Below are 11837 nucleotides of genomic sequence, written 5' to 3' on the forward strand. Positions count from 1 at the left end.
TAATTGACGGGGGTGGGGGGGTAACGCCCTGTTCCCAGGTCTAAGGCAGTAATAAAAACGGGTAGTATTAACATACCCCTGGGCCTGCTGTATGAACACAATGAGTGTCCGTTAATCATCCTCCTAAGGGTCGTCCATAAAAGACCCCGTTGGAGGTCATCCATAAATGACGTCATGCTTTTTTGACGATTTTTCCTCCATCAGCTCCGTCACACATCATCACAAAAAGCCAGACCATCCCCCCCCCCCCTAAAATGACGTCACACCTCATCCTACAACCCCCCCCCCCCCCCCACTCAAACTTTTAGATGAATTTTTCTTAAAACATCAATATTTTCCCATAATCTTGTCTGAACTCTGTCAACATAGAGTTGAATTGAATCCGTTTTCTAAAACGCGAAATAACGGTTAAAACTAGTTTACTAACATTGCTTTTTTATAATGCAAAAGTGTACCGTCACACCGTCTGAACGCCCCCCCTCCCCTCCCCTCATCCCACACCGTCACTAAAATACGGACCCCCCCCTACCCCCTATATGAGTGTCACGTCATTTATGGACACCTAGATCTAGAGAATAAAATTAAATTTTAAAAAAATCATTTATTTATTTTTTAGTGCATTATTACATAAAAGCGTATTATTAAAATGTTTTATGCATTTTTAAGCAAATATTTTTAGTTGTGTCGAATCACTAAAAAGTGGAAAATAGAACACATTTTAAAAACAAATTCTTAAATAAGAAAATTTGCTATCTCTAATAAAAGCTTTGGTCGTTCAGGAGATCTTTTACAATTACATATTTTAGCGACAGGAGCTTTTATTAAAGAAAGCAAATTAGTTTTATTTTCTTATTTTCTATGCATTTAAAATCTATAGGGCCTAATGGGTTTTTTTTTTTTTTTTTTTTTTTCTTTTTTTTTTTTTTTTTTTTTGTAAATTTGCAGAAGAATTTAATTTGTATTTCGGTATTGAATCTGCCCGCGTTACTAAGCAACGTAGATCAAGTAAATATACTGAAAGTTCGTAGGTGTTGTCTGCCCTGCAAAATTCCTTCACAGATCTTTCGACAGCTTTGGCTTAACGAAAATGTTTGGTAATCCTCCTTTTAAACACTATTATTCAATATATATTTAGATTCTAGATCTCTCTAGCTCCATTAAGTATTTGTATGCATTTTGATGAAAATGTCGTAAAACTTTCAAAGCGGAGGTCACAAAGTTGACGAGAATCCTTCCATCATGATCATACTCATAGTGACTGATAATAATTGATTATTGTAAATAAAAGTAGACCTCTAGGTCTAATTGTCGACATGGATGAAATTCGTTTTTAAAAAAAATATTTTGACTTCATAGCCCCCGTAAACATAATAAAAAATAATAACTTAACAAGCCTAAAAAAAATTCAGAAATTTATTATTTTTAGAACCAAGATTAAATATAAAAGTTGGGTAATCTATCGTTTTAGGTACGTAAAATCGCCCGCGACTAGTAATGTGAAAAACAGGTGACTCCTTAAATTTTAATAATTATTTTACATTTTGAGGAGGAGTTATGTTTTGAAAAATACAAAAATGTTTCCTTGTTTCATATAATTAAATATATGTACCTGTTTTTAAACAATTGAATTAAAACTTTTCAATAATAAATGAAGACTAGCGATGTTTCCAAAAATTCCAACATATGCAACCATGCTCATTTACTACAGCAGCCATCTTGTTTAAGTGCTTTCTTTGTTTTAACTTAAAGCGCGAGATTCAGGGGAAGGCAACTCTATTTACAGATGGCTGCTGTTTATATAGGAAATCCTGCTAGCAAACACTGCTCTTTAAAGTTAATTTCTTGCCTATATTGATATATTTAGCTATTGATTTAGGTTTATTATTCATTTATCTATAATATTTGACATAAATATATCACAATATAATTCTATTAAAGCCTTGACAATGAGGTAACTTTTTCGTACATTACTAGCCGCGGGCGATTTTACATACCCAAAACGATAGATTACCAAAAGTTGCAAATCCAGAGAACTTGAAAATGATTTTTGAGTTTTCAAACCTACTAGATCTAGATCTAGATCAGGCTAGATCTTGGTTTTAATGCCAGACAGGATGTTTCACTTTTGTAAGAGAAACATTGATTGACTGTGCTGTGGTGTACACTAGTGTACAGGAACTCCATGTCCTCCATGATTGCTAGTTAGGCCTATTTGACTATTTGTTTATAAAACTTTGCAAATTAAGTTTTTAAATAACATAATAAGTCATAATATAATGCTATTTTAAACCACATGACCCGCAGGTCTGCCTTTTTTGTTTACATTTTGTATAATAAAACTAGGCACACTGCCGAGCTTCGCTTAGGTTTTCAAAACGCTTTTGAGAATTTCATTGATTAATTAGTTGGTGATTGGCTGTTGCATGGAATGCTTAGGGTCTAAGTTCAAACAGTCTGAGTAAATTCATGTCATGCGAACATTGTCGGAGTATTCACAAACTTATTACTCACAAGGTTATTATAACTGCAAAGGCTTCTTTAATAGTTTAAATCAAATATTATATTAAATTTGTACAATTTAATTACAATAAAAGACTTAATTAATAAAAAAATATCTATTTAAACGAATGCTGTACTTTGTGATTTTTTTTTACTTTTTTTTAAAAGTAGGCTATACAAATTATTTTTAAAATATTACTTTAAAAAGTTACCTCCCATGTACATCAACCAAATGACATAGTCTTTGTTTACTTTCTCACAAACAATTGTTTACGGCATCTGGACAAATCTAACGATCCTAAGGGGTTTTTCCGATGTGAATAATCTATATATATAATTCTCTTCTGGGAGCCGTTAGAAAACAAGCTGCAAGCGCGCGCCTTGCAGTCCCCTCTCTTCCTCTCTACCGCTACCACCCCCCCCCCCCAACCCCCACCCCCCTCACATGGTCAGGTGAGTTGTAGCTCACACTAAATGTTTAGTTTGGTGACGGCTATTAGGGGCAGATAATTCAGTTTGAAACTATTTTAAACTTAGAGGAGGTAACTAAGAGGAGGCTGCTTTCAAGGGGGGGGGGGGGGGGGTTTAGTGTTTTAAAGCAAATATTTTCAGTGGCAGCATTGGTACTGTCGAATTCACAAATTATGAATTACTGAAAAGTAGAAAATAAAACAACTAAATAGCGGCGTATGATACACAGCGGGTCGGCTCATGTTTTTTATTACCCTCCAGGGTCGGTATACGTATACGTATACGTATACGTATACGTATACGTATACGTATACGTATACGTATACGTATACGTATACGTATACGTATACGTATACATATACATATACATATACATATACATATACATATACATATACATATACATATACATATACATATACATATACATATACATATACATATACATATACATATACATATACATATACATATACATATGCATATGCATATGCATATGCATATGCATATGTATATCCATATCCATATGCATATGCATATATATATATATATATATATATATATATATATATATATATATATATATATATATATATATATACTATATATATATATATATGCATATATATGCATATATATATATATATATATATATATATATATATATATATATATATATATATATATATATACTAGCCGTCCCGGCCAGGCCCTGCTCTGGCTTCTGTGAAAACCTTTCTGTTAAAGACCATTACCTGTGTGTTTAGTAATCATCATAAACCTGGCACTGCCCACCCAAACTACAACCAACCAAAACCAAAAACAACAAAACGCAAACATAGCGCTAACACAATTACAGATACAAACGAAAACAAAAACCTAACAACAAACCCAACCACAACCACAACACCAATACGAACACAAAGAAAAAAACAAACGAAAAAGCAAACGAAAACAAACCAAATCCAAACGCAAAATCAACCACAAATACAAACACAAACCCAAAGAAAAAAACACAAATGAAAAAGCAAACAAAAACAAACCAAATCCAAACGCAAAACCAAACACAAATACAAACACAAACCAAAAGAAAAAAACACAAACGAAAACGAAAAAAGCTTAATAATCGGCCATAGTACCCCAGCTTATTCATAGTCTTTTTGCACTCACTTAAACGAACGTAGGTGCCAAACCAAACCAAATGAACAATTATAATACTCCAAGCTTATTCGTAAAATACCTTCAACATTTGCACTTGATCAATCCCCGCTAATTATGTAATTATTTTTTTCCCCAACACTAAAACAAAGTAATAAAAAGTAAATTCTTTTCCACTAATGCAATGTTTTATAAAGGGAAGTAATTGTGATTCCTAATTTATCAAATGTAAGTAAGTGCTAAAGGACTAAATATAAATAATTTTCAGACATAATTAGAATTTTTGTTATTTTTTTAAAATTGTGTTTAATGAACATGCCGACAATTATTACTATCAGTTTGAAAAATTATTACTATCAGTTTGAGTAATTTTTTAACTCATAAATTTAGACAAATGCGCACGATAATAGTCTAACACTTTAATCCATCGAAGTATGTCAACGACAAACATATGTATTTTTACATACAGAATTGAGCTTATATATTAGATGTATATGTATATATATATATATATGTATATATGTATATATATGTTTATATATATATATATATATATATATATATTTATATATATATATATATATATATATATATATATATATATATATATATATATATATATATATATAATTTTAACAAAAGGCTAATCATTATTGATCAATTATTATATTTAATAATATTAGGAAAATTATTGTAATTCTTGTGCACACTCCATTTTTTTTTTAATTCTTTAATTTAGGCCATCGTGGATCTGTTTTATCAGATAAATCAAAAACTTCACGAGCAGAAAAATTTAAAATAGGACCAAAACCCAGTGACAGACTAAAACCTGCTGATAAAAAGCAAGAAAAATCAGCAAAGAAAAAACAAGCATCAAAAAAAGTTAACAAATTTGCTCAGCTTCTGCACGTGCAAGGAACCAAGGTACACTTTTCTATACAAGTTTGAGGTTATATTTAAAGATTTATAAAGCATAATTAGTAGTAACTCATGATCTTTAAGCAGTAAGAATTACTTGTATCATTAGAAAAATTAAGAATATATAAAAAAAAATTCAAAGTCTCAAATAGCTATAATAATTTATTGCTAAATTAAGTATCTATAACTGGAGAAAAAATTAGTTATTTAAAATACGTTTAGTTTGACTTGTTTTACTAGCCTACATTAACTAGCCCCAGAAAATAAAAAGAAAGCAGTAGCCTTAAATGTTTTTACAAAGTGCTGTAAATTAATACTTTAGAATTATTTTTTTAGTTTTATTTTTGAGGCTTTTAATGCTGCTGACATATTTATTTAAAAATTGCATGGATCAAACTTTTCCATTCAGTTAAAGAAAATATAACAAGCACATAAGAAAAATATACCTTCCAGAATATAATTTCAGCAGGTCTGAAAGACAATTTTTTAAAAAGCTTAAATTCGAATTAGATCTATTATATTATTATTTAACTTAACCACCATAATTATCAAATTTCTTTTTTAGGTTTGCTTAGAACTCAATAACAAGGGATATAGAGAAATTCCAGATGGTGTTTTTGACCTAACAGACCTTACATGTTTGTTTATGCTAAACAATGATATTGATCGTCTGCCAGATAGTTTTGTAAATCTTTCAAATCTTGAAGCCCTCATTCTTACAGGAAACAATATACATGTTGTCAATCGACAAATTTTTAACCTCACTAAATTGCAGGTGAGAAATTTAGATATTACCCTGGAAATTAATTGAGTTTCAATGTGTATTAGTTTTTGTTTGTTGAAAAAGATACATGAAATCAAAGATTAAAAATTGGATGTGCTTTAGTTAAAATTTAAAATGAATTAAATATTCATGAACTTTTTTTGTTGTAAGATGTACCAATTGTATTTAAATTGACCACCTCCTCTGCCCCAACCTATTTTAATGTAAAAAAAAAAGATATACCTTGATACATGTTAGTGAAACCTCTTACAGGTTAAATACTTCATGAGGTGTCGTTTTTTTTTTAATTTCATTAACTGTATCATTTTCTGATGCTTAATTTTTTCTCATATTACACAAGTAAAATTAATTTTTAAATTAACTATATAAATCTAAGTTACACGAGTTATCTTATGTTTATAAAAGTTTAATTGACCTCAAATAAATTAAGAACTAAGAGACTGTAATTTCTGCTATTAGAAGCTTTTTTAAACAGGTGGTATCTTGGTCCTGGCACATTCAACTTGCTTAACAAATGTGTTTGTTAAAAAGAATATGTAAGTGGTTGGTTTGTTAGCTATATCTTGTTTTGTTACCTGAGTCATCAGATGGTTTAACACTTATATGTAACCTAATTTTCCAATGTAGGCACCATAGTACTCATGGGGGAGCCTGGGGCGATGAATTGCATCCCTGCCAGGAAGCTGGAAGACATGCCTAATTCAATTACAGTAGCCCATCGTATCCATAATATACTCATTCTTTAAAACAAACATAGGTGCCATAGAGCTCTTGGGAAAGCCCAGGGCTTGCCTGGGCACTGATCTTTTAAAATTTACATTTTTTCTCTGCTGAAACTTCCACAGGAGTATAATCAACAACACATCCCAAAGTCTTAAACAAACATACATTATTTGTGTATATATATATATATATATATATATATATATATATATATATATATATATATATATATATATATATATATATATATATATATATATATATATATATATATATATATATATATATATATATATACACACATATATATAGGCCTTGGGTTTTAAAATAGTTTTGTTATCTTTTAGGTACTTGATCTGTCAAATAATGAAATTTCAACAATATCATCTGAAATAAGTTGTCTAAGATGTTTAACCCAGTTACTCCTCAATGGAAATAGACTAGAAAATCTACCATCAACATTAGGAGATATGAAAGAGCTTTGTGTTCTTGGTCTTAATGATAATATTCTTACTTCACTACCAGATAGCTTGGCAAATCTTAAGCATTTACAAGTAAGCTAGTTATTTTTATTACTAATTTACTTAAAGGAGTTTAACTGTGTATAATTATTTATTTATTTAATTGTTTGCATTTCAAGATCAGCACATAAACAATGCCTAGGCATTTAAAAATGCTTATTTGTTTTAGAAATGAAACCATACAACGTATATGTATTTTAAGATTTTAAGAAATATATAAGATTAAATAAAGATAAAATACATATCATGATTTAAAAAAAAAACTTGTCACACTTCAGTCTATTCCCACAAATTCGCACTTTAAAAAAATCTTATTTCTTTCTCAAAATATTAATATGGTGTTATTACAATTTATAAATATATATTTTTTTAAATTATAGGAAAACTGCTCAATTCCACTCTCATTTGTAAAACTTTATAATGTGATGTCACACATTGTCACAAAGGTTGTGTTCCGTATCTCTCCCCCACCTCCCACCCCAAGACAGTACTGTAAAGAATATAAGTTTACATTTTAACTTTATTATAGTTACATTATTAAATACATTTCAATATCATTTTGTCAGATATTAGCTCTAGAAAGAAATATGTTGGAGTTCCTCAATCCATCAGTTTGCAAAATAGAAAGTCTTAGGCGCCTGGGTTTAACAGGAAATAAGATGAGTAATTTACCTCATGAAATTGAAGGTATGACTGACTTACAGCAACTTCTACTTGATGATAATCAGTTTGAATTTATTCCTATACAGGTAAAAAACAAGCTATGATAATTATACAGTTCTAACATAATTAATGCCTAAATATAATTAACAAAGAAAAATATTTAAATATTTTCAAATATAAATTAAATTTTAAAATTTTCTGGTCCATCATCCACTCTAAATGCTAAACATTTTATGAATTTATTTTTTATTGAAGATAGAAATTTCAAATACTTGAGTTAGTTATTAAAATATCTAATGTAATTGAATATATTATTACAAAGCAAAATGACTTGCTGTTCATCATAATGTTTATAAGCATGCATTCACCTTGAATCTATATAATGTGGTTCACTTTGAAAAGATAGCTATAACCTATATTTTATTAGGGTCTAAGACTTCCCCTAAAAACCACATTGTTGTTGGATTCCAGCATGAACACACACTTACCAATTTCCGTACAGTTACAGTAGACTTTTTATGTCCATGCCCTATTACAATAATATAATTTTATATTGTTTATTATTCTATATTTGGATTTTATTAAACATATAACATTTATGCAAATGGAATCTAAACCTTTACAGCCTTTTTATCTGTTATGGTAGATTAAAATTAATCAATCATCAATTTTTTTTTTTTTTATTGTAGAAAAATTATATATTTAAATGCTACTTCATGCTAGAGCTGCCTGATGTCCATTCATAGTTTGTTTTAACAGATATTCTGGCTGCAGGAACTGATTGAACTTTCCTTTTGTGGTAACAGTATTATACAGATTCAGCCAGATATTAAAAACATGACCAAGCTTAAAGTGCTTGGGTTGAGTAACAACAGACTCACTGATCTGCCACATGAATTGATGCAGCTTACCCAAATTGAAAAGTTAGGTATGTAGCTATATCTAGTATATATCAATTAAAAAATTTATTCAAAATATTACTTGATAAGAAGTTTTCTACTGCAGTTTGATACATTTTTCCAGTGCCCAAATAAGTACATTATATGCATTTATTTTCTTAGCACTAGATAATAATTGCCTAACAAGCTTGTCTGAAGATATTGCTAATCTTTACTGCATGAAAGAACTTAATCTTGGCTCCAACAACCTCACAGAATTGCCTGATAGTATCAGCCTATGTTGCAGTTTAGAGGTAACTTGTGGATATAATTCTATTAAAGTTTTTATCTATATTCATTGTTAATATCATAATATATAAACTTTTGGCAAAAGCTTTACTTTAATTAAAATACTCTCCAGTTGATTTTCGGCTTTGTAATTTTCATTAGAACTATCAGTCTTAAAATGCTAGTAAACAAGAAAACTTACACACAAGAATAATTGTTAAACTTGCAGGTGTAACAAATATAGAAATTGAGTCATTATAATTGTAATAATTATTTTTGTGTTCATTTTCAGATTCTCAGTGTTGTAAACAATAAATTGACCAAATTACCAATAGAGCTGGGCACATTACAAAAACTTCATACTTTAATGATTTCACAAAATGAATTTACTTCCATTCCTGTTTGTGTTGGAGCCCTAAGAGTACTACAAGTATTACTAGCAGAAGATAACCAAATAGAAGAAGTTCCAGAGACATTTGCTGGTCTTCCACATCTCAAACACTTCAATCTTAGTGTCAATCGTATCAGTAGCTTTCCCTTAGCTATATGTAAGGTAAATTTCAGTTTAAGTTGATGTTATAGAATTTACTGTCTGGAACTAACAACTTCAATAAATCATAAAAAACTGAATCATTCACATAATTTGGTCAACAGTCTCTGGGGGTAGGGGGAGGGAGTGACAGAAAGAGGAGGGGTTAGAACACCCCTAATGGCCCCTGAAGTTAAAGTTACAGAGTACATTTTCAAAATTTTGAAGATCTCTGTTTTCTTACACAGCATTTACACTTGTAACATGTATACTAGGCTTGACCTACTTATAGTATACTAAACAGGTTATGGGTATGTGGAACATCTTCTCAGTCCCTGGGCACACGCTTTTTGTGTACTGAACTAAGTTTTTGTTTTTTCACTCACCAAGCAAAAAGATTCAACATGTTCTGAATTTTCAGATGAGTGTTCATGCGTCATCGAATCATAGTAAGGGCATCTTAATTTCTAGCACTCAGCTGATTGTAAAATGTAACTTAATAAGAAAATGTATGTGGAACACAATTTAAAGGAAAATTGTGTAGCCATGGTGCCAGAGGCGTAGCGAGGGGGGGGGGGGGGCGGGGGGTGCGGACCGCACCGGGTGACACCATTTAGGGGGGTGACACCAAGGCAAAAAATAGCAATATATATAGAGAAAAACTTGGGGGGGGTGCAAATCGAAAGTTTGGGGGGGGGGGGTGAGGGGAGGATGCAAATAGAAAATTTGAAAGTTTGTCCCTGGGAAGGGTCCCTGCGCCTCTGGGGGGGGGGTGACACCATTAAGTGCCGCACCGGGTGACACCCGACCTCGCTACGCCACTGCATGGTGCCTACAATTCAATTTCAGATTATTTAAAATTAGAAAACATGCAAGGTTTTTAATTTTTTCAAGTGTCAACAACTCAAACAATGTTATGAATAATGGCACAAAATTTGACGTTGAACTATACAGGTTTTTGGGAGCCATTTCATTATCTAAATAGCTTGATGTAACTAAATGTTCCTTTACAAATATGTGTATTCATTTGGTCCTCTGATGTTACTCACAGAATTTCCAAAGTCATTCAATATATTTCTCTATTAATATCCTTCAGGAACAAAGAAAGTTTTTAAACTTATCAATCCAATACATAATCTTTTCCCATTAGTGTCCCAGAGTGTTTCATTCATCTGTTTTAATGACCTTGGCATACAGAGAGATAGTGTGTTCATCAAATTATGTCAATTAAAAAAAATATTTATATATATATATATATATATACCATAGCAATTTTTAGTAACATATCTATAAGTAGATAATAGTAATAGTTGTTTTTTTTATAATAGTTTTTTAAAGGCTTGTTAGTAAAAGATAATTAAACTCTATATTGTTCATTAGAATGATCAAGTTTTATATTGATCCCTTTCAGGTGCGTTCTCTTGAGGTACTGGATGTATCTTGCAACAATCTATTGGCTATACCTAATGAGATCAGCAATTTACAAAATCTTCAGGCAAGAATCATGACAAAACCTTTTTTAGTTATTTTACAAGAATACATGCAATAAGATTTATCAACTTTAGGTATTTCAGTAAACAGAAAATACTAAGTAGATCTACTAATAAAAAAAGGTATCTTTTATTTCTATTTTCTAGGTCTTAAATCTAAAGGAGAATCTTCTAGAGGAAATACCACCACAGCTATACAGTCTTCACAAGCTTAAAGGCCTTGATCTATCTGATAATGCACTTTCTGAAGTTCCTTCCAATGTTGCAGAAATGGCAAGCTTAAATGAATTGAACTTATCAAATAATCAGTTTTTTGAGTTCCCAAAAGCAGTTTGTAATGTTCCAAACTTAATAACTCTTCGTTTTGATCAGCGAAATGGGAAAAAAATATCTTCATTGCCAGAAGAGATTGGAAATCTAAAAGTCAAAGAATTAATAGTCAGTTATAACACCCTGCGTACATTTCCAAATTCTATCAATGGAATGTCAAATCTTACACACCTCTATGCAGATCACAATGAGATTTGGATTCTTCCAGATTCTATATGTGAAATGCAAAAATTGCAACTCCTTCATCTCAATAACAATAACCTTACGACTCTACCTAGAGACTTTGATCAACTTATCCTATTACGAGACCTTCGGCTGTATGAAAATCAGCTCAAAGTACCACCAATGGATGTCTGTGTCAGTGGAGTTTTGCAGCCTATCGGCCTTTTTTTAAGAAAAGCATTTAAAAGAGAAGGTTTAGTAAACTTTTTTCCCAGATTTATAAAAATAATTTTTTGTTACAGTTAATTATTTTTAATTTATTTGAAGTTTATTAGAAGTATAATGGAATTAAATTTATAAATGTACTAAATGCTAATAAATTTAAAATAGGCCTATTTTAAAATAAAACTATATTGGTACTTA

At 30.5% G+C, this 11837-nt stretch overlaps 1 protein-coding gene across 1 annotated transcript in view; it reads left to right on the forward strand.

The window, feature by feature from the left end:
• The first annotated feature begins 995 nt into the window (after window positions 1-995).
• The window catches only part of LOC131955255 (leucine-rich repeat and death domain-containing protein 1), an 11427-nt gene continuing 585 nt past the window's right edge, over window positions 996-11837 (forward strand). The window contains exons 1-10 of the mRNA XM_059319293.1: window positions 996-1094; window positions 4868-5052; window positions 5612-5821; window positions 6901-7107; window positions 7641-7823; window positions 8497-8665; window positions 8799-8929; window positions 9196-9456; window positions 10844-10927; window positions 11070-11667. Coding sequence (XP_059175276.1) covers window positions 1088-1094; window positions 4868-5052; window positions 5612-5821; window positions 6901-7107; window positions 7641-7823; window positions 8497-8665; window positions 8799-8929; window positions 9196-9456; window positions 10844-10927; window positions 11070-11667 — 2035 coding nt within the window. The 5' untranslated portion in view covers window positions 996-1087. The remainder of the gene's footprint in view (window positions 1095-4867; window positions 5053-5611; window positions 5822-6900; window positions 7108-7640; window positions 7824-8496; window positions 8666-8798; window positions 8930-9195; window positions 9457-10843; window positions 10928-11069; window positions 11668-11837) is intronic.

Source organism: Physella acuta, unplaced genomic scaffold (genome assembly GCF_028476545.2).
Source record: "Physella acuta isolate Inbredline_101_S28 unplaced genomic scaffold, ASM2847654v3 ptg001059l, whole genome shotgun sequence".
NCBI lineage: Eukaryota > Metazoa > Mollusca > Gastropoda > Physidae > Physella > Physella acuta.